The sequence below is a fragment of the Salvelinus sp. IW2-2015 genome, linkage group LG26 (genome assembly GCF_002910315.2).
Source record: "Salvelinus sp. IW2-2015 linkage group LG26, ASM291031v2, whole genome shotgun sequence".
NCBI classification, from domain to species: domain Eukaryota; kingdom Metazoa; phylum Chordata; class Actinopteri; order Salmoniformes; family Salmonidae; genus Salvelinus; species Salvelinus sp. IW2-2015.
In genome coordinates, this window is record NC_036866.1 from 39,340,323 (window position 1) to 39,364,588 (window position 24,266).

The 24,266-nt window shown below is 44.7% G+C and overlaps 1 protein-coding gene across 7 annotated transcripts in view; it reads right to left on the reverse strand.

Annotated features, from left to right (window-relative positions):
• LOC111952514 (F-actin-monooxygenase mical2b) overlaps nt 1-24,266 on the reverse strand; it is a 74,189-nt gene that overhangs the window by 38,940 nt on the left and 10,983 nt on the right. For all 7 annotated transcript variants that reach the window (XM_023971252.2, XM_023971251.2, XM_023971250.2 and 4 more), the window contains exons 2-10: nt 23,357-23,721; nt 21,473-21,680; nt 18,245-18,361; nt 16,690-16,791; nt 15,391-15,546; nt 14,689-14,789; nt 13,595-13,852; nt 5,606-5,721; nt 4,561-4,687 (exon numbers count right to left, since the gene is read on the reverse strand). In XM_023971252.2, coding sequence (XP_023827020.1) covers nt 4,561-4,687; nt 5,606-5,721; nt 13,595-13,852; nt 14,689-14,789; nt 15,391-15,546; nt 16,690-16,791; nt 18,245-18,361; nt 21,473-21,680; nt 23,357-23,620 — 1,449 coding nt within the window. In that variant the 5' untranslated portion in view covers nt 23,621-23,721. The remainder of the gene's footprint in view (nt 1-4,560; nt 4,688-5,605; nt 5,722-13,594; nt 13,853-14,688; nt 14,790-15,390; nt 15,547-16,689; nt 16,792-18,244; nt 18,362-21,472; nt 21,681-23,356; nt 23,722-24,266) is intronic.

Genomic DNA, 24,266 nt, shown 5'->3' on the forward strand with positions numbered 1-24,266 from the left:
CTGCCTCTGGAATCAACGTCAGAATATATGAGAGAGAGAGAGAGTGTGGATTTCATCCATTCAATCTTGTTTCCATATATACAGTACCAGTCAAAAGTTTTAGAACACCTACGCATTCAAGGGTTATTTATTTTTACTATTTTCTACATTGTAGAATAGTGAAGACATCAGAACTATGAAATAACACATATGGAATCATGTAGTAACCATTAAAGGGTTAAACAAATCTAAATATATTTTTCAAAGTAGCCACCCTTTGCCTTGATGACAGCTTTGCACACTCTTGGCATTCTCTCAAACAGCTTCATGAGGAAATATTTTCCAACAGTCTTGAAGGAGTTCCCACATATGCTGAGCACTTGTTGGCTGCTTTGCCTTCATTCTGTGGTCCAACTCATCCCAAACCATATCAATTTGGTTGAGGTCGGGGGACTGTGGAGGCCAGGTCATCTGATGCAGCACTCCATCACTCTACTCATGGTAAAATAGCCCTTACACATCCTGGAGGTGTGTTGGCTCATTGTCCTGTTGAAAAACAAAATTATAGCCCCACTAAGCTCAAACCAGATGGGCTGGCGTATCGCTACAGAATGCGGTGGTAGCCATGCTGGTTAAGTGTGCCTTGATTAATTTATTAAAAAATAAAAAATAAAATAAAAATAAAAATAATAAAAAAAAGAAATCGCTGACAGTGTCACCAGAAAAGCACCCCCACACCTCCTCCATGCTTTACGGTAAGAAATACACATTATTATGATTATCCGTTCACCCACACCACATCTCACAAAGGCACGGCGGTTGGAGAAAAAAAAAATCTCTAATTTGTACTCAAGACGAAAGGACAAATTTCCACCGGTCAAATGTACATTGCTTGTGTTTCTTGGCCCAAGCAAATCTCTTCGTATCTTCTTCTTCGTCCCTTAGTGGTTTCTTTGCAGAAATTCGACATGGTTATCGACATGAATGCATGATTCACAGTCTCCTCTGAACAGTTGATGTAGAGATGTGTCTGTTATTTGAACTCTGAAGCATTGATTTGGGCTGCAATGTCTGAGGCTTGTAACTCTAATGAACTTATCCTCTGCAGAAGAGTTAACTATGGTCTTCCATTCCTGTGGCGGTGCTTTTGAGAGCCACTTTCATCATAGCGCTTGATGGTTTTTGAGACTGCACTTAAAGAAAGTTCTTGAAATTTTCCGCATTGACTGACCTTCATGTCTTCAAGTAATGATGGACTGTCATTTCTCTTTGCTTATTTGAGCCGTTCTTGCCATAATATGGACTTGGTCTTTTACCAAATAGGGATATCTTCTGTACACACGCCCCCGCACCTTGTGACAACTGATTGGCTCAAACGCATTAGGAAGGAAAGAAATTCCCCAAATTAACTTAAGGCACACCTGTTAATTGAAATGCATTCCAAGTGACTACTTCATGATGCTGGTTGAGAGAATGTCAAGAGTGTGTGAAGCTGTCAAGACAAAGGGTGGCTATTTGAAGAATCTAAAATAAACAATATTTGAATTTGTTTAACACTTTTTGGGTTACTATATGTTTCCATGTGTAATTTCATAGTTTTGATGTCTTCACTATTATTCTACAATATAATTTGAATGAGTAGGTGTTCTAAAACTTTTGACCGATAATGTGTGTGTGTGTGTGTGTGTGCGCGTGTGTGTACACACTACCGTTCAAAAGCTTGGGATCAATTAGAAATGTCCTTGTTTTGGAAAGAAAAGCAAAAATTTTGTCCATTAAAATGGCATCAAATTGATCAGAAATACAGTGTGGACATTGTTAATGTTGTAAATGAATATTGTAGCTGGAAGCAGCAGATTCTTTTATGGAATATCTACATAGGTGTACAGAGGCCCATTATCAGCAACCATCACTCCTGTGTTCCAATGGTACGGTGTTAGCTAATCAAAGTTTATAATTTTAAAAAGGCTAATTGATCATTTGAAAACCCTTTTGCAATTATGTTAGCACAGCCGAAAACTGTGGTGCTGATTAAAGCAGCAACAAAATATAAAAAAAATGACCTTCTTTAGACTAGTTGAGTCTGGACCATCAGCATTTCTGGGTTCGATTACAGGCTCAAAAAGGCCAGAAACAAAGAACTTACTTGTGAAAATCGTCAGTCTATTCTTGGTCTGAAAAATGAAGGCTATTCCATGCGAGAAATTCCATGCGAGATATATTGAAGCAACATCTCAAGACATTACTCAGAAAGTTAAAGCTTGGTCGCAAATGGACAATGACCCCAAGCATACTTCCAAAGTTGTGGCAAAATGGCTTAAGGACAACAAAGTCAAGGTATTGGAGTGGCCATCACAAAGCCCTGACCTCAATCCTATAGAAAATGTGTGGGCAGAACTGAAAAAGCGTGTGCGAGCAAGGAGGCCCACAAACCTGACCCAGTTACACCATCTTTGTCAGGAGGAATGGGCCAAAATTCACCCAACTTATTGTGGGAAGCTTGTGGAAGGCTACCCGAAATGTTTGACCCAAGTTAAACAATTTAAAGGCAATGCTACCAAATACTAATTGAGTGTATATAAACTTCTGACCCACTGGGAATGTGATGATAGAAATAAAAACTGAAATAAATCACTCTACACTATTATTCTGACATTTCACATTCTTAAAATAAAGTGGTGATCCTAACTGACCTAAGACGGGGAATGTTTACTAGGATTAAAATGTCAGGAATTGTGAAAAACTGAGTTTAAATGTATTTGGCTAAGGTGTATGTAAACTTCCGACTTCAACTGTATTTAATGAACCTGCCACTTGATTCATGAAATGTGTAAAAAACAGTAACCCCATGTGTCCAAAGACTAAATAATAGTACAATATAAAAAACTCATTGTAGACAAATGCTTTGGCCGATTTAAAAAAGTCTTCAGAATTGTCCATCAGTAAGCAGAGAACAAGAATAAAATAAACTAAAATAAATAACATTTCTGCAATGGATATGAATGGGTTAATTGTCAACTGTTCTACAGTGCATTCGGAAAGTATTCAGACCCCTTGACTTTCCACATTTTGTTACTTTACAGCCTTATACTAAAATTGATGAACTTTTAAATATTTTTTTTTAGAAATCTATATACCCCATAATGACAAAACCTGTTTAGATATTATTGCAAACGTATTAAAAATAAATAACAGAAATACCACATTTACGTAAGTATTCAGACCCTTTACTCGGTACTTTGTTGAAGCACTTTTGGCAGCGATTACAGCCTCGAGTCTTCTTGGGTATGACGATTCAAGCTTTCCAGACCTGTATTTGGGGAGTTTCTCCACATTCTTCTCTGCAGATCCTCTCAAGCTGTCAGGTTGGATGGGGAGCGTCGCTGCACAGCTATTTTCAGGTCGCTCCAGAGATGTTCGATCGGGTTTTAAGTCGGGGCTCTGGCTGGGCCACTCAAGGACATTGAGACTTGTCCGGAAGCCACTCCTGCGTTGCTTGGCTGTGTGCTTAGGGTCATTGTCTTGGTCAAAGGTAAACCGTCACCCCAGTCTGAGGTCCTGAACCCTCTGGAGCAAGTTATCATCAAGGACCGGTCTGTAATTTGCTCTGGTCATCTTTCCCTCGATCCTGACTAGTCTCCCAGTCCGTACCGCTGAAAAACATCCCTACAGCATGATGCTAACACCACCATGCTTCACCTTAGGGATGGTGCCAGACGTGATGTTTGGCATTCAGGCCAAAGAGTTCAATCTTGGTTTCATCAGACCAGAGCATCTTGTTTCTTTAGGTGTCTTTTGGGAAACTACTGAGGAGAGGGTTTCATCTGGCCACTACCATAAAGGCCTGATTGGTGGTGTGCTGCAGAGATGGTTGTCCTTTTGGAAGGTTCTCCCATCTCCACTGAGGAACTCTGGAGCTCTGTCAGAGTGACCCACAGGTTCCTGGTTACCTCCCTGACCAAGGCCCTACTCCCCCGATTGCGCAGTTTGGCAGGGCGTACAGCTCTTGATAGTCTTGATGGTTCCAAACTTCTTCCATTTAAGATTAATGAGGCCACTGTTCTTGGGGACCTTCAATGCTGCATAATGTTTTTGTACCCTTCCCCAGATCTGTGCCTCGACATAATCCTGTTTCGGAGCTCTACAGACAATTCCTTTGACCTCCTGACTTAGTTGACAGTGCCTTTTTCCAAATCATGTCCAATCAATTGAATTTCTCTCAGGTGGACACAAATCAAGTTGTAAAAACATCAAGGATGATCAACGGAAACAGGATGCACCGAAGCTAAATTTCGAGTCTCATAGCAAGGGGTTTTAATACTTATGTAAATAAGGTTTCTGTTTACATTTTTATACATTTGCAAACATTTCTAAAAACCTTTTTCTTTATGGGGTATTCTGTGTAGATTAATGAGGGGGGGGGAAAGTAATTTAATCCATTTTAGAATAAGGCTGTTACATAACAGAATGTGGAAAAAGTCAGGGGGTCTGAATACACTGTAAATAGGACAACACTGTAAATAGGACAACACAAGTTCTGTTTAAAATGTAAATGAGAGGTATTCTCCATCTCAGACGAACCTGATGTGGCTTGACACAGCTGGAGTTGAGGTTGGGGTACCGTGTTACCGGGTCTATGGTGTACTGATCAAAGTTCTTTGAGATGTTCTCTGTCGTTGTTTGGGGTAATAGCCTGTAGAGGCCCTCCCTACAAACATGTCATGAGATGAAATCATTAATTTTCTGTTAAAACCAGAGCAACAGATTGTCCCACAGTATGACAGGTAAACACAAAAATCCCCATAACTTCCACTAATAGAATAACCAAACATTTATAATGTGTAGCAACATGGATCTAATCATAATTTGAATGTAGACACCTGACAGCAATTTTTTCCAAAGTGACTGGAACCGGTCTCTACTAACCTGGATTAAGAAAATGTCAGTATAATCTCTTTTAATACTTTTACCCCTTTTTCTCCCCAATTTCGTGATATCCTATTGGTAGTTACAGTCTTGTCCAATCGCTGCAACTCCCCTAAGGTCGATCCTGTTTCCTGACACACTGCTCACTTAACCCGGAAGCCAGCCGCACCAACATGTTGGAGGAAACACCGTCCAGCAGGCGGCCGAAGTCAGCAGCCCGCAGGCGGCAGGCCGCCGAAGTCAGCCGCCCGCAGGCCGCCGAAGTCAGCCGCCCGCAGGCCGCCGAAGTCAGCCGCCCGCAGGCCGCCGAAGTCAGCCGCCCGCAGGCCGCCGAAGTCAGCCGCCCGCAGGCCGCCGAAGTCAGCCGCCCGCAGGCCGCCGAAGTCAGCCGCCCGCAGGCCGCCGAAGTCAGCCGCCCGCAGGCCGCCGAAGTCAGCCGCCCGCAGGCCGCCGAAGTCAGCCGCCCGCAGGCCGCCGAAGTCAGCCGCCCGCAGAGCGTGATGGGACAAGGAAATCACGGCCAGCCAAACCCTCCCCTAACCCGGACGACGCTGGGCCAATTGTGCGCCGCCTCATGGGTCTCCCGGTCACGGCCAGCTGTGACACAGCCTGGGATCAAACCCGTGTCTGTAGTGACCGCTGCGCCACTCAGGAAGCAGTCAATAGAATCTCATATGTAAACATCTCCAGCCTACTGTACCTTTCTGCCAGGATCTCCAGATGGGTCTTGCCCTGCGCCCAGCCCCTCACCATCCACACCGTGTCAAAGGCAGCCAGGAACCCTCTAGCACAGCCTGTCCCCGTGGGCCAGAAGGGCTATAGACAGAGAGAACATGGGTCAACACACTACGCACATACAAAGCAGTACACACTGTTGTTCAGCGACAACAAGCAAGCTAGGAATGTTCTCAAACTGCCTAAAGGGAATATGTGTGGGAAGAAAAATGCTCATCTGATCTACTGTAAGAAGAGGTGGCAAGCCACCTGGTACCAACAACCTGGATGCTAAATTGGTGAGGTTGGTAGCAGAATACATTGTGACTCCGGTTTGCCACATGTTCAATTTAAGCCTAGAAGACGGTGTGTGCCCTCAGACCTGGAGGGAGGCAAAGGACATTCCGCTGCCCAAGAATAGCAGAGCACCCTTTAATGGTTCAAATATCTGACCAATCAGCCTGTTACCAGGGCTTAGCAAACTTTTGGAAAATAATCGTGTTTGATCAAATAGTTATTTTACAACGGACTTTCAGCATGCTTATAGGGAAGGGCACTCAACACTGACACAAACGACTGATGATTGGCTGAAAGAAATTGATAGTAAGAATATTTTGGGAGCTGTTTTGTTTGACGTCAGTGCAGCTTTTGATATCATTGATCATAAACTATTACTGAAAAAAATTACTTGTGTTATGGATTTGCATCCTCTGCCTTATCATGGATTGAGAGTTACCGATCTAATAGAACAGAGGGTTTTCTTTAATGGAAGCCTCTAATGCAAATTCAGTTGAGTGTGGTGTACCGCAGGGCAGCCGGCTTGGGCCATTATTGTTTTCTGTTATTACTAATGACTTTCCAATGTCCTTAAATAAAGCTTGTGTTTCTATGAACGCTAACGACTCAAAAGTAAACACGTCAGCTACGACAATAAAATAAATAACTGACACGGAAGAGCTTCAGTCAGTTTTAGAATGGGTAACTAGCAATAGGCTGGTGCTAAATATATATAAAAAACTAAAAGCATTGTTTTTGGGACAAATCACTTACTCAACGCTAAGCCTAATTTAGGATGTATTATTGAATAACGTGGTGATTAGTCTCCTCAACTTGCTCAAACAGCTGGGTGTAACCCAAGATAGTAAGCCGTCATGGTCAAAACATATAGACTCGGTTGCTAAAATGTGAAGAGGTCTGTCCATGTTGTGACGACCCTCCCACTCTGTCTGCCGTATTTTGTCTTGACTCTGTTTTCCTTATTAGGATGTCGGCGAGCGGAGCTGGAACGGTCGTCAGCGACATGGGACACACCTGGGCCCGGGTATGTCCCGAGATAAATACACCTCTTCCCCATTCATTGAGGAGACTCTCTCCATGCAGACACACACTTAGTTTTTGGTTGTGGCATTTTTGTTTGTTTGCTTTGGCTCCTTTCAACAGCCCTCATTATCACATTTATGCACGCAACCACACTTACACTGCGGATTACTGACTACACACACCATTGTTAATTGTATTTACATTTCCTCAGTTAAGGAATAACAAAAATATATTTATTATCACCACATTGTCTCCCTTTTTGTTTCGGACTTCGAGCCGGATCGTGTCAATGTTAAGGATTTGCTCTGCTTTCTTGACATCTCAGTCGACCAGACAGGTGCTAGTTTTGTTGCATCTGGACTACTGCCAGCGTTGTGATCATGTGTGGCAAAGTGGGCCATAGGTAAATTGCAGTTGGTCCAGAACAAAGTGGCACATAATGCATTTAGATGTACATGGGGGGGAATGTCAGTTACATGCATGTCAGTCTCTCCTGGCTCAAAGTTGAGGAGAGATTGACTGCATCGCTATTGGTCTTTGTGCGAGGTATTGATGTGTTGAAGGCACCGACCTGTCTGTTCAAGCAGTTGGCACACAGTTCAGACACTCATCGGTACAACACAAGACATGCAACCAGAGGTCTCTTCAGTCCCCAGGTCCAGAACAGAGGCTGGGAAACGCACAGTATTAAATAGAGCCATGACTACATGGAACTCTGCCACCCCAGGTAACTCAAGCTAGCAATAAAACCAGATATATACATATTTTTTTTTTAAGATATCACCTTGCGGCACAACAGGGACTCTGAAGAGACTGACATTTTTTTATATGTTTTGTATTTATTTAAGTCTCTGCACATTCATCACCATTTTACCTGTTGTTGTCTTAGCTGATTAGCTGTTGTCTTACCCGTTGTTGCTTTAGCTTGCTCTCCCAATCAACACCTGTGATTGCTTTATGTTTCTCTCTAATGTCAATATGCCTTGTACACCGTTGTTTAGGATAGTTATTATTGTCTTAGTTTACTGCGGAGCCCCTAGTCCCACTCAACATGCCTCAGATACCTCCTTTGTCCCACCTCCCACACGTGACCTCACCCAGCATAACTAGCCCGTCCAGAGATGCAACCTCTCTTATCACTCGGTGCCTGGGTTTACTTCTTCCCTAAGTTTGTTTTACTCACTGCTTTAAGCACACTCCGCCAACCCGGATGTCCTTGCCGTGTCTGAATCCTGGCTAAGGAAGGCCACCAAAACATCTGAGATTTTCATCTGCAACTACAACATTTTCCATCAAGATAGAACTGCCAAAGGGTGAGGAGTTGCAATCTACTGCAGAGATAGCCTGCAAAGTTATGTCATACTTTCCAGGTCTATGCCCAAACAGTTCAAGCTTCTAATTTTAAAAATGAATCTCTCCAGAAATAAGTCTCTCACTGTTGCCACCTGTTATAGACCCCCCTCAGCTCCCAGCTGTGCCCTGGTCACCATATGTGAATTGATTGCCCCCCCCATTTATCTTCAGAGTTCGTTCTGTTAGGTGACCTAAACTGGGATATGCTTAACACCCCGACAGTCCTACATTCTAAGCTAGATCCACTCAAATCTCACACAAATCATCAAGGAACCCACCAGACACAACCATAAATATGGGCACCCTCATCGATATTATCCTGACCAACTTGCCCTCCAAACACACCTCTGATATTGTTTTCAATCAGGATCTTAGCGATCACTGCCTCATTGCCTGCATCCGCAGTCAAATGACCACCCCTCATCACTGTCAAATGCTCCCGAAAACACTTCTGCAAGCAGGCCTTTCTAATCGACCTGGCCCGGGTATCCTGGAAGGATATTGACCTCATCCCGTCAGTCAAGGATGCCTAGTCGTTCTTTAAAAGTAATTTCCTCACCATCTTAAATAAGCATGACCCATTCAAAAAAATGTAGAACAAAGAACAGATATAGCCCTTGGTTCACACCAGACCGGACTGCCCTCGACCAGAACAAAAACATCCTATGGCGGACTGCACTAGCATCGAATAGTCCCCGCGACATGAAACTTTTCAGGGAAGTCATGAACCAATACACGCAGTCAGTCAGGAAAGCAAAGGCTAGCTTTTTCAAACAGCAATGTGCATCCTGTAGCACAAACTCCAAAAAGTACATGGAGAATAAGAACACCTCCTCCCAGCTGCCCAATGCACTGAGGCTAGGTAACACGGTCACCACCAATACATCCACGATAATTTCAATAATCATTTCTCTACGGCTGGCCATGCTTTCCTCCTGGCTACCCCCCAACAGCTCCGCACCCCCCGCAGATACTTGCCCAAGCCTCCCCAGCTTCTCCTTCACCCAAATCCAGATAGCTGATATTCTGAAAGAGCTGCAAAACCTGGACCCGTACAAATCAGCTGGGCTAGACAATCTGGACCCTCTCCTTCTGAAAATATCCACCCCCATTGTTGCAACCCCTATCACCAGTCTGTTCAACCTCTTTCGTATCGTCCGAGATCCCTAAAGATTGGAAAGCTGCCGCTGTCATCCCCCTCTTCAAAAGGGGGAGACACTCTAGACCCAAACTGTTATAGACCTATATCCATCCTGCCCTGCCTTTCTAAAGTCTTCGAAAGCCAAGTTAATTAACAGATCACTGACCATTTCGAATCCCACCGTACCTTCTCCGCTGTGCAATCCGGTTTCCGAGCTGGTCACGGGTGCACCTCAGCCACGCTCAAGGTACTAAACGATATCATAACCGCCATCAATAAAAGACAATACTGTGCAGCCGTATTCATCGACCTGGCCAAGGCTTTCGACTCTGTCAATCACCGTATTCTTATCGGTAGACTCAACAGCCTTGGTTTCTCAAATGACTGCCTCGCCTTGTTCACCAACTACTTCTCAGACAGAGTCCAGTGTGTCAAATTGGAGGGCCTGTTGTCTGGACCTCTGGCAGTCTATGGGGGTACCACAGGGTTCAATTCTCGGGCGGACTCTTTTCTCTGCATATATCAACTATGTCGCTCTTGCTGCAGGTGATTCCCTGATCCACTTCTACGCAGACGACACCATTCTGTATACATCTGGCCCTTCGTTGGACACTTAACTAACCTCCAAACGAGCATCAATGCCATACAACACTCCTTCCGTGGCCTCCAACTGCTCTTAAACGCTAATAAAACCAGATGCATGCTTTTCAACCGTTCGCTGCCCGCACCCGCCCGCCCGGCTAGCATCACTACTCAAGGGAACTGCCAGATGATGGTGGGTGCCGTACCAGAGTTGCTGGTACCTCTAAGTGGGACGAGATTGTCCACTGTTTGCGGCCCTCTGGGGGCACGAGCTGAGGAAGAAGGTACAGCTACTTACGAGGGTGAGCGACTGGCGATACCCCCATTTCCATTTCAAGAATAACCTTTTATATCATCAGGTGTCGCGCCAACAGGGAGAACTTTGAGAGGTACTGTTGCTGCCCCGACAGTATGTGGGAACTGTTCTTCAGCTGGCCCACACCCACCTGTTGGGGGTGCACCTGGGAATGGAGAAACCCGGGAACAGATCACCGCCCGGTTCCACTGGCCCGGGATGAGGAGGGCCGTGGAAGACTGTCGCAGCTGCACACTTCCGAAACCCACTGGTCCCCCTACCGATCATCGGGGTGCCCTTTGAACGCATCACCATGGACATAGCGGGACCCCTGGTAAAAACAGCACGAGGACACCGGTACATCCGGGTAATCGTAGACTATGCCACCCGGTATCCCGAGGCCATTCCCCTACGGGCGGCGGTGTCCAAGGGATACGCCCGGGAACTGTTCCACTTCTTTAGCAGGGCATTTAGTGGGCATCCTGAACCAGATCCTGACAGACCAAGGTACTGAGTTTGTCCCGCCTAATGAAAGATGTGTGCTCTCCTGCAGATCCGGACCTCAGTCTTTTACCCGCAGACGGATTGGCTCATTGAGCAGTTCAATAAAACGCTAAAACAAATGCTGCGGAAGGTCATCGAGCAGGAAGGGGAAGAACTGGGACCAGCTACTACCCAACCTAATGTTCTCAATCCGAGAAGTACCCCAGTCCTCCACTGGGTTTTCCCCTTTCGAACTCCTCTACGGGAGGAGGCCACGCGCCCTACTGGACCTCGCCAAGGAGGTGTGGGAAGCCCAACTGACCCCCTTACGAAGCGTGGTAGAGCACGTGGAGACGATGAGGGAATGGATGACAGCCATATGGCCAGTCACGAGGGAACATGTGGAGAAGGCCCAACGCGCCCAAGCCTACAAAATCGGGGAGCCCAGCCACGAGAATTCCAGGTGGGAGACAGGGTGTTGGTCTTGATCCCCACGGCCAAAAGTACATTCCTGGAAACATGGCACGGGCCATGAGGTGATCGAGCTGCTGGGACCTATCAATTACCGCGTACGGCAGCCCGGGACACGGAAACCACAGATTTACCACGTGAACCTGTTGAAGAAATGGCATGAGAGGACAGCCTTGGCCGTGTTATGGTCGGGACCCAGGACGCCAACTGTACCAGTGGTGGTCCCGAGCAATGAGGACCTCGACCTGGCCCAGAAGCAAGCGCTCAGGGAGCTTGTCGATCGGAACACGGCGGTGTTCTCTGAGAAGCCGGGCCGCACGACCCTCATTGAACACCACATCCGTACCCGGCCCGGTGAAACAGTACGAAAGAGGCCATATCGGATTCCAGAGGCACGAAGGAAGGCCGTGAAACAGGAAGTGGAAGCTATGTTGAGGATGGAGGTCGTTGAAGAGTCTCACAGTGCATGGTGCAGCCCCATCGTGTTGGTGCCCAAACCCGACGGTAGCCTGCGCTTCTGAAATGATTCCGGGGTGTGAACGACATTGTTTGTTTGTTTGACGCCTACCCCATGCTGAGGGTGGACGAGCTCATCGACCAATTGGGAAAGGCCCGGTACATCAGCACCCTTGACCTGACCAAAGGATATTGACAGGTACCGTTGGCAGCCTCCTCCCGGGAGAAGATGGCGTTTGACACCAGACGGATTATATCAGTACCGGGTGCTCCCGTTCGGTCTCCACGGAGCCCCGCCCACATTCCAGAGACTGATGTACTAAGTACTTCGACCACACCAGCAGTACGCAGCTGCACATTTGGATGATATCATCATCCACAGCCAAGGTTGGGAAGAGCACCTGACAAGACACAGGTCAAGTCCTTCCTGGGACTGGCAGGATACTATAGCCGGTTTATCCCCAACTTTGCGGCTATAGCTTCCCCCTCACCGAGCTAACCAGGGCCCGCCTCCCGAAAACAGTGAAATGGACGGACGAGACAGAAAGGGCATTCGGCCGCCTGAAGGAAGCGCTGTGCTCCCATCCGATTCTCGTAACGCCCGATTTCCAGCTGCCTATTTTGGTCCAGACGGAAGCATGTGACATGGGACTAGGGGCCGTTCTGTCCCAGATACATAATGTGGTGCTCCTCCCCATCGTGTACATCAACCGAAAGCTGATACCCAGAGAGAAAGAGTGTCTAGCGGTGAAGTGGGCGCTAGACACTGAAGTATTACCTGTTAGATACCCACTTCACCCTGGTCACAGACCATGCTCCCCTGGTCTGGATGGCCAGGGGAAGGGACACAAACGATCGGGTCACCAGGTGGTTTTTGTCCCTTCAACGCATCTCTTTTTCTGTTGTGCACAGGTCAGGGGCGAAGCATGGAAACGCGGATGCCCTATCGAGAAGGGAGACATACGTCGTACTGATGGCAGTCCCCTCCCCAACAGAGCTAGGGGGGGGGGGGGGGGCGTACAGCAGGTCAGCCACCACGGGGAGACTCGGCGAGGCCTGGTGACAGACGGAGTATACATCACGAGGCTCAGGCTCCATCTGGCTCCATCTGCTGGACATGCCAGGTCTCGACGGGCTCTCCGGCCAGGACTAATTGGGGCTGATTGGGGATTGGTTAGTAAGGGCTGATTGCTCACCCAGCTGTACAAGTCCCATAAAGCTGCCAGAAGAGCAGCACACAGGGGAGAGACTGGGGGAGGAAAGGAATCCCGTATAGTTGGAGACAGTACCAGAGGTAACAGGTTGGAGTTCAGTTTTTGATCCCCACAGGATACAGCAAGACCCGGAGCCCAGAAGATGGTATCCCGGAGAGGGTCTCTTGGGGGAGACCTGTTCTTTTCTTTTGGAATTTTATTTTAATAAATACCTTTGATACTGAGCTAATTCTACTCCGTGTTTGATCTGTGTAAACGTTTTGACCCAACCCCCTGGTCTGCCACAGTATATTATTAATTTTATGTGTATTTTTTGCTGTTTGGACCCCAGGAAGAGTAGCTGCTGCCTTGGCAGCGGCTAATTGGGGATCCCAATAAAATAAATATACTGTTGGCTCCTGTGACTTGAGAGGCATTTAGACAAAGCTTTGAGAATTGACTACTGTTCATTTAATTTCTCATGCTAATCTATACCGGCGCACCAAATGGATGAAAACGAACCGAACAGGGAGGGGAAAAACCTGAAGTTAAGAAATGCGAAATGCATGTCTTTGGTTTCTGCTGCAAAAAGTTTTGCTCCATTTTGCTATGGTGCGACATAATGTGTATTAATTTCACCCACAACAGTACAACATCTAGTATGAAGTAAAGCCCCCTCACCTCCAGTAGACTGTCCCCCACCAGAGCCACCAGTAGCTGGTGTCCGCACTTCTCCCTGAACAGCGCCGCATTCTCTGAGGCGTATATGCAGGTGAAGTCGAACATGGCCACATCGGGCTGGTTGCAGTGGTTGATGGCGTAGTCCAGAGAGGGCAGCTGGTAGTTGGTGCCAAAGTCGGCCGCCTCACGGGCGTAGGAGAGAAGAGCCTCCTGGTTCACGTTGTCTTGGCCCAGCAGCTTCTCTGTTTCAATGTAATCCTGCAGGACCAAGAAACAGGGAGGGTTGATGGAAAATGAATGGTATTACTCCGAAAGAATCAGAGCACCACCTCTACCAAGTCCTAGTTGGAGCCTATAACTGGGGCTTAAGATTTTCCTGGTCAGAGCATATGGTCAGGAAAACATCAGGGCCCTACCTAGCTACTGCATGTGATCCCTCTTCATTCTGTGTAGATTAGACTGAGGTGATGGCAACCGGCCCTAAAGACTTTACAGTTGCCCTAGACAGTTTTGTTCAACATTTCTGAACACGTAAGCAGACTTTGAAGAACTACGCAGTACAAGTCTGGTTTTTTAACCAGCTGCTGAAACAAAGGGACAGGTTTCACCTCAGGTAGCAAGCAATTACAGGGATTACATTATTATTGTTATGGATCAGCGCCCTCACATGCAATCACTATCATATTCTTTTATCAAACATATTTTCATTGTACAATTTAAAATGTAAGTCAAGAGCTCGCTGACAATTCGAACCAGTCAAGGCAGCAGTGCTATGAGAGTTTAAAGACTACACACAGAGGTCACATTCAGAGCAGGAAGGATGAGGAGTCCATCTTCACTGAAGGGGAAATGAAAACGAGCCTTCAGAGACCAGACACACACAGGTGCCAGATTCCTTCTCACCCAGCAACACTTTTTCCTCTCTCAATCCACTACAATGTATCTTGTTCTGTGCTTTTATTCCCAGTTCAACCAAAGGGCTGAGATTTAGCACCCTCTGGCAGGTAGGGCACAATGGCACAGCTGTAAATATAGAGTGGGGGAATGACATATGGGGAAAGTGAACACAAAGGAGCAGAACAAACACCACTCACATGAATGATGACCCCCTTGTCCAGCAGACTCTTCTTCTTTGCAGTCATCACAAAGTAGTGTGTGTTGTCTCTGTAGTACACAATGTTCTCCAGATCAATCCCTGCAACAACAAAGATTAATTAACACCTTTATGTCCGTCATCATGTTGACCAGGTTGACCGTACAACCAGTGGGGTGGTTGTATTAGTTGACCAACTGTACAGTAGGGATTAGCCCAGTGGATCATGTTTCACATACAGTGTGTATCTTACGATCCATGTGAGTGATGGGGCACGGCCCTTTCATTAAGAGGGGATTGGAGGGGAAGGGATTCCAGCCTGTCTTCACTGCTGAGCCAACTGTCCACACAAAGCCAAGCAAACAGAGAAATCAGCAGCACAGGATCCTCCATGGTGTTCTAGCATGGCAAAGTACATCTTATCTACCCGACAGGCTGGTACTTCATTGTAAACACAACACTCCCTTTTTTTGTAGGAGCCACACTGGTTTCATTGATTAAAACATTTTATTTTGGTTCCCATTGGACTGATGTGATGATGACACCTAGGGAATCAGAATTCTAGAGATAAATTAGCCTGGTCGCAGATCTGTTTGTGCTGTCTTAACAACTATGGTCATTGGCAAGACTGTACAAAGAGATCCCGGACCTGGAGAAGGGTAAATGCAGGTGTGTTGGGGGTCAGGTTTGGTAGAAGACCCACCTGTCTCCTCTTTGAGCTCCAGGAAGAACTTCTGGTTGAAGATGAAGGCCACTCCGCTGATCTCCTCCACCTTGGCCTCGGCCGTGGTGTTCCTGTTGACAAAGTTGGCTGTGATGGCGATGGCCAGCTTACCCCGGAACTCCTTCCTCTTGAAACCTGAGGGGAAAGTATTGTTATTGTTCTGTTAAGGACACTTAACATTTTGGAAGTTAATCATCTTATTTTGTATTAAACTGGGTCAGATTGATATATTACATAGAGTAATAATTTGATTGTATTGTTCTTATAGCACCATGTAATAAACAGACTGATGAAGATTCAGATTATGCAAAAAAAAAAAAAAAAACATGGTAGAATTGCATTAAGAACATTACAAAATACTACCTTTGAACTTTGAGTAATAATTGTCTGGGTGATGATTTACCCATGTTCTTTCCTTATTAGGTGCAGTCAGACTACGCTCAAGACTGATGCCAATACTGTAATTGACTTTCACCTGTCACATGGCCAGGGTCAGTCTGTATACAAGCCGTTTATCTTCTCAGGCTCCCAGGTAGACATCTGGGTAAATTGCTCTGATGCAGTTCAAATGTTGCCAGTGCGAACTAGAGTTAACTGCAGATGAAGAGTAGTAGTCACTACCAGGGGTGCAACTTTGGTTTTAGAAGTGGGGGGGACATAATTTAAAAGAAATTAAACAATCCAGTTGGATAAACACTCCAAACAACCTACCAAAGTACTCGGAGGCGTCTGCATGGTCCTAAAGCACACTATTGCCTCGTTTTGTATCACATTCCAATGATATAACTGGGGGGGGACAGAAATGCAATTTCAGAATGTCCCCCCGTCCCCAGTGAAAGTTGCGCTCCTGGTCACTACAATCAAAACCAGTCAGCCAATATGCCCTTGGAGTGCAGCTCAAACTGTGTCAACAGCAAGGATTTGGAGCTAAAAAGGAGCGTTGCACCATCTCGCCCCAAATCGGAACCTCGGTTCCTATAAAATGAATGACTTGTGCTTTGAACCATAGCTTTAAAAGGGCTCCCTGAATGTATGCTAGAAGCAATCCACTGTGTAAACGTGCATGCATTCCCTCAGGCATGTTTCCTCTCACATACTGCAACACCTTGTTTGTGTGAATTTCTATTGGACTTTCCCTGTCTAGTATTTTATGGCTATGAGTGAAACTGCAGTTGAAAATGTTCAGGTGTGCAACTTTTATCTGTGCATCAAGGGTCTTCCAGCCTCCTGTCAATGTTAAAACAGTCAAACAATAACAACTCCATCGTGTGTGTTCACCATCTAGCGTGTTTCTGCGTCCATCCGCACCGATCACCACGTCAAATTCATAGTCAGTGAGGGGGTGGTTTGATGGTCTAATCTCAGCTCTCCATCCAGGCCCTGGGAAAAGGAGAAGATACAGTATTAGACAAGCTTTCCGAGACAGCAGCAAGTCATATGAATACAGCAATATATTGTAAACATTTTCTATTTTCTATGACTGTTAAGGTTTCATCTGAGTTTATTGGATGACGAGACACGACATCGTGCTTTTAGATTAATGTGAGGGCACGGTTAAATACATAGCTAAGTTGTCTGCAACTCTATTTTCTTTGTATTTAACTAGGCAAGTCAGTTAAGAACAATGACTGCCTACCCCGGCCAAACCCGGACGACGCTGGGTCAATTGTGCGCCACCCTATGGGACTCCCAATCACGGGAGTGATACATCCTGGATTCGAACCAGAGAAGGTAGTGACACCTCCTGCACTGAGATGCAGTGCCTTAAACCGCCGCAACACTCGGGAGCCCATATAGCTGGAGTCTTGCTGGGGGTTTGTAATCTTTCACAATGCAGCGTGGTAAGTGGCAATGATGCAGAGCGAAAACAGTGACCCTCTCCATATCAGCTCAACACTCGTGCCACACAGTCTTACAGAAACGCGCCAGGCCCATGCCACATTCTCCTGAGGTACCCCCTGAAGGACACTGCCACTGCTGCAGACGAGGACACATTTCAACCCTAAATTAAGGCTAGTCTTCCATCTCTGTCTTCTTCTATATTTATCAGTCTAGTGTCAACTCTGCCACCACATGCAACTGAAGAAATAACCGGGAGAAAAACAGGACGCTTGTTTAAATCCAATGTTCAAAATAAAAAAATAATAAAAAAAAAAGGGACAGTTGGTGAAGCTTAGGGACTCTGAAGAACTTTGAAATACAGCTTCATAAATATACAATGGGCTTGTTTTTGGCCTCAACTCAAATTAGGCAAGCAACATTGCAAGCTGATAATTCACAGAATAACAATGTAAAAAGCAGATTTATGACAAATATGCAAGCATGAAGTAACAATAAAATAAACAGAAATAAATAGTTTGTTGTAAACACAGCTGTTTAGTGATGATTGCCATGGACATGTTAACATGGCATGGAGGCTAAGGTTGTGACGGTCATGGAATTTTGAAGGATGGTTGTTGTTCAGCCAAATGACCCACGGTCACCATTATAATCATTTGAATAGCAAAATAATGAAGCAAAAAAAGTATAATGTGTTGCTGCTGCAGGGAGGGGGGCATTGCCTAAGCAACCAAAGACTTGTTTGCTCCACCATTTTACCCCTGAAACAGACTCAACAGCTCAAATGGTGGTGTGTGTGTGGGGGGGTGGGGTCATGATGTTTTTCATCCATAATCGTAGGTTACACAATTATACGGTACTTGGGCACGCCCTAATGAAGGTTTGATGTTCTGAAGCTTCCTTTCACAGACTGATGCTGGACCTGATACCACTGGGTCGGATTCAAAAGTGTAGGGACAGAAAGCTGAATAAAAAAATAAAAAAAGAAAGTTACCTTCATTCTCCTGGTTGTCCGGTGGTTCCAGCAGGTTAACAAACTCCACGTTGACATGGACCTCCACACCCACGATGAGGGAGACCTTCAGCAGCATGAGCTGGAGCTGGCGAATACCTTCATGACAAACAGATCAGGTATATTTAAAGTGGCAGTGCAGTGTTATTTAAAAAGTGATTTTACTGATACAGTATTTGCCCATTATGAAAAAATGCCTTTTGGTGTAGAGCAGTTTGAAAGAACATCCTGTTCAGGTGGGAGGGAGTTTTTGGCCCAGATCATATCACATCAATCTGATCTGATCATTCTGACCATCATCATCACCAACATCATCTTTTATTTGCATATGCATCCTCCTACTTTGAAGGCGTAAGAAGGGTAGGCTCTAGAGTCTAAATGATCCTATCCGCTGTTAGATTTGAAATAAGCTCACGAACGGATAGTAAAGCTCAAACCAAGTTTATTCACCAACTGGGTATCACAGCTGCCTCTGACAAAGCCTTACACATCTGGACAACCAATACATCCGTTGCTAGACAGGATTTAAGGGATGCCTGTTCTTTCTCACTTCATCTGACCTGACCTCGGCCCAAATTCCTCACTCCTCCCCATCGCACAGCTGTCCTACCTTATCTGTTGACTGAAACCAGACTGTGGCCCTTCTCTCCATAGGATACCTAATATCTAACAATAACATGTTCTGACAGAATGTAAACTTTCTGCATTACCCTCTCTCCCTTAGTAACATGAATAAGGATATTTCAAGTTTAGAAGTCAGTACCCATCACCGCCAATCAGGGCCTTTTATGTAAATTTGGATGACATTTGTATCGACACGCACACACAATCAGACTGAGCGTTTCAATGGCAAAATGAGGCTCAGGGAAATAAATGATAAAAAATATTTTTGGTGTTATTTCCATGAAATAAACAGTGACTTGTTAGACATAGTGATCATTAAAAAAAAAAACTGCATGGGGGCTTTAACAACACATATCCATCAACACACAATCTCCAATAACCTGTGGCCTTGCTAGGCTTAGAGACATGGTTAGTGAAATGCCACATGACGGATTCCATTCTGAGGTATAGGTGGAGCTAGCTAGCAGCTGGTAAGTCTGTTTTCAACTTCATAAGTTAATGTGAGAAGCAGTGTTTATGACCCTGATAAAGGACACCAGAAGGTCACTATCTGGCAGCAGTGGTTTGAAAAACACACAGCATTTGCATTTATGGGCTCCTCCACTTTGCATGTTATCTAAGGCAAGGAAGTAGCAGGGAGATGTATAACTCTCTCACACAATCATCAGATCTCTCGGCAGAGCGACCTGGATGTACAGTACCAGTCAAAAGTTTGGACACACCTACTCCAACAGTTTTTCTCTATATTTACTATGCTGTAGAATAATAGGGACATCCAAACTATGAAATCATGTAGTAAAAAAAAAAAAAACTTTAAAAAAACTTCAACAAATCAAAATATATTTCATGTTTTAGATTCTTCAAAGTAGCCACCCTTTGCACACTCCTGGCATTCTCTCAACCAGCTTCATGAGGTAGTCACCTGGAATGCATTTCAATTAACACGTGTGCCTTGTTAATTTGAGGAATTTCTTTCCTTCTTAATGTGTTTGAGCCAATCAGTTGTCTTGTGACAAGGTAGGGGTGGTATACAGAAGATTGCCCTATTTGTTAAGACACCAAGTCCATGTTATGGCAAGAACAGCTCAAATATGCAGAGAGAAATGACAGTCCATCAGTACTTTATGACATGAAGGTCAGTCAATGTGGAAAATTTCAAGAACTGTCGCAAAAACCATCAAGAGCTATAATGAAACTGGCTCCTATGATACCACCACAGGAAAGGAAGACCCCGAGTTACCTCTGTTGCAGTTGTTAAGTTCATTAGAGTTACCAGCCTCAGAAATTGCAGCCCAAATAAATGCTTCACAGAGTTCAAGTAACAGACATCAACAACTGTTCAGAGGAGACTGCGTGAACCAGGCCTTCATGGTCAAATTGCTGCAAAGAAACCACTATAAAGAACACCAATAAGAAGAAGACTTGCTTCAGCCAAGAAACACGAGCAATGGACATTAGACCGATGGAAATCCAAATGTGAGATTTGATTCCAATCGCACGTCTTTGTGAGACGCAGAGTAGGTGAACGGATGATCTCCGCATGTGTGGTTCCCACCGTGAAGCATGGAGGTGGTGTGATGGTGCTTTGCTTGTGACACCGTCAGTGATTTATTTAGAATTCAAGGCACACTTAACCAGCATGGCTACCACAGCATTCTGCTGCGATACGCCATTCCATCTAGTTTACACTTTATAGGACTATCATTTGCTTTTTAACAGGACAATGACCGAACACACCTCCAGACTGTGTAAGGGCTATTTGACCAAGAAGGAGTGATGGAGTGCTGCATCAGATGACCTGGCATCCACAATCACCCGACCTCCATTCAATTTTTATTTTAATTTTAAACACACACCTTTATTTAACTAGACAAGTCAGTTAAGAACAAATTATTCTTAACGATGACAGCCTACACCGGCCAACCCCAGACTATGCTGGGCCAATTGTGCGCCGCCCTATAGGACTCCCAATCACAGCCGGTTGTGATACAGCCTGGATTCAAACCAGGGTGTCTGTAGTGAAGCCTCTAGCATTGAGATGCAGTGCCTTAGACCACTGCGACACTAGGGATGGTTTGGGATGAGTTGGACTGCAGAGTGAAGGAAAAGCAGCCAACAAGTGCTCAGCATGTGTGTGAACTCCTTCAATACTGTTGAAAAAGCATTCCAGGTGAAGCTGATTGAGAGAATTCCAAGTGTGCAAAGCTGTCATCAAGGCAAAGCGTGGCTACTTTGAAAAATATATTTAGATTTGTTTAACACTTTATTGCTTACTACATGATTCCATATGTGTTATTTCATAGTTTTGATATCTTCACTATTATTCTACAATGTAGAAAATAGTAAAAATAAAGAAAAACAATTGAATGAGTAGGTGTCAAAACTTTTTTTTGACTGGTACTGTATATTGAAAATCTAACTAAACAACATGGGAGTGACAGAGGGACAGATCATGTAACAATGTTACCATCTGAAAAATACCGTAGTCTGTTTTCCCCAGCAGAACACCAAAACAAGGAAGAATAATATTACTTAACATACTTCCCAATGAGATAAGAATGGCATTACGAAAAGTATGAAACTTACTGATGTGGTCTATGGCTCCGGCACAAAATTTGCCATAGAACTTCTTGGCCCCGAGGCCCCTGAGGTCATGGATGGTGTAGGGCCACAGGTGGAGCACGTTGTTTCTGGAGAAGGTGTCCCTCTTCTCAATCACCACCACCTTGGCCCCCAGCAGAGCCAGCTCTATTGCTGTGCGCAGGCCACAGGGCCCTCCTCCAATGATCAAAGACTGGGCGGGGGAGAACAAGAGCGACATCAGTATACAGTAGAAACTGTAATTAAAACACAACCAAGGTAAATTGTTGCAAAGGTGAAATGAAGTGTGACTACAGAAAATGTGATCAGCTACATCGAAGGCGTTCACCTCTTCTATATAAGTTATATTGTATTGCAACCTCTGTAAAGTTAAACAAACCATGCAACAGTATTCCAAACAATGGCTTTTGTCTGGCATTAATTTTAAGTCTCAGCACCATTCTGTTAACATGGAATTGCCCCTATGCTAAACATGCTAGAAAAAAAGTGGATATAAAGATGGGCATAATTATATATATTTTTTTTAACAGTCTGCCTTCTTTGTTCCAATACATTGCAAAATCAGCAAATCTCACAACAAAATGTATTTTGGTAGGTTTCATATGTGAGGAGGTTTAATCATGCTTTGTTTAAAATGTTCACATAGACGTGTGCAGCGTAGCTTTTCATTTCTCCACATTGTTCACAAGCAGCAACCAGCTGGGTGTGCAGGGATATCACATCTCAAGACAGTGAAACACGATCAGAAAGAAACGCTCTGTTTCACCTGCATCACAACATTACCATGAAAGAGAAGTCATGTTATGAAGTTACTGTACAGCTAGTACTCTAACATACTGTAAACCATATACATAAATAGAACACAGTTATATGTGCTTCTGTTCTACGCTGTACGGAGGGACATACACTGTAGTATGGAGGGACATAACACATTTATCTACACTTCCATTTTACAGACTGTTACAAATCTACACAGGGGGATGGAAGATTCCCCTGTGGGCTATTTGAATAGTTAGGCCTTTCTTATTGGTATATTAACCAATTTACCACCTGTTGATAAATCTCACCAGGCAGGCCAAAACTCCATCCAAGATGGTCTTTTCAAACAGCATGTTGAAAGGGCATCATATTTTTCACAATTTCATAGTATTATTCCAGCTATGAAATAATATATAAAAAAACTGAAAAATAAAGTTTGACTGCACTGGGCCTTTAATACAAAGTAGCCTATTCCATCTGACGGTGACCACCTACATCTGACACAGGAAAGGTTAACACTTTATTTGGAAAGTCCCAAGTAGATGGTTTGTAGATGTTTAGTACAGGGCTGGACTACCGCATTTGGGGCCCTGGGGCACCTACCTCCGGGGCACCCAACCCTCGTATTCATATGCTATCTGGGGGGGCCCGTTTGGTAAACCTGCCTTGGTTCAGTAGATGTTTGTTTAAATGTTACTGAACTATCTACTAACCCTAGCCCTAACCTTTATTCTAAACCTAAGCGTAACCTTAGCAAGCATTTTCTTATCAACAGACACTTTGTTGATAGTATGACCATCTGAAGATCTATAAGGGACTATCTAAATAAAATGTGACCCAGGAAAGTTATAAATCAAAACCAACCATCTATGAATCAGTCTTTATGCAGATATGGGATATTAACATGGACATGATCTATTCAATCCCAATGTGGGAGGTCTGCCCAATGGCAAATACAGGGTTTGTTCATTTAAAGGTTGTTCCTTATGTCTAGACGCTTTATTTCTTGTATCAAATCTAAATGACTTCCAACCTATGTACTATCTGCCACATAGATGTGAGTCTGACTTGTGCATTTGCATTACTGTGATAGCTTGACTGACTTCTTACCCTGGTGCCCTCACAGGCTTTGGCTTTCTTGTACTCCTTGTGGCCGGCTCTCTTGTCCAGTTTGGTCCAGAGGGCCTTGGCCTTCCAATTGGTGACCGTGGCTTTGAGGTTGCTGTAGAAGTTCCTGTAGTCCAGCGGGTCCAGATCCATCTGCCTGCATAGGATACTAAAGGCCTGCAGAGTGCCCTTACATGTGGACGCCTGGACAAAGTTCTCAAAGAGCTGCCCTGCCTGGGAGCTCCTCTCATCATCCTTTTCACCCATCTTCTGTTTTGGAGACTCGATCTGTCCGTCACTCCCTCGCTCTGTCTCCAGCTGCTCACAGGCTTAGTTAGACTAGGATCCGACTGCCATCTCAGCGGGTTCTGGAAAAGAAAATGGCATTGGATTTTATTACAGTATCACTCTGTACTCAGACTGTGGTACTACGGGCAAAAATCACCAAGACATTTTCTCTGTGAAATGGTCTCCCAGTAATTAATAGCACTTAAACATTAAAACTATTACTGAAATGACAAATTACTTTGCTTAACAAGTTCACAAATATTAATTAGCACACTGTAGCATGATGCGTTACTACAAATGTTTAAAATGAAAACAAGGTCACATTATAACTGTACGGAATGTCTGAGGCTCAACATTGACCCTACATGCACTCCTTGATATACAGTGCATTCGAAAAGTATTCAAACCCATTCCTTTTTACGTTACATCCTTAGTATAAAATGGATTCAATAATTTACTTTTCCTCATCAATCAACACAAATTTTCTAACAGAAATACCTGATTTACATAAGTATTCAGACCCCTTGCTATGAGACTCAAAATTGAGCTCGGGTGCATTCGGTTTCCATTGATCATCCTTGAGATGTTTCTACAACTTCATTGGGAGTCCACCTGTGGTAAATTC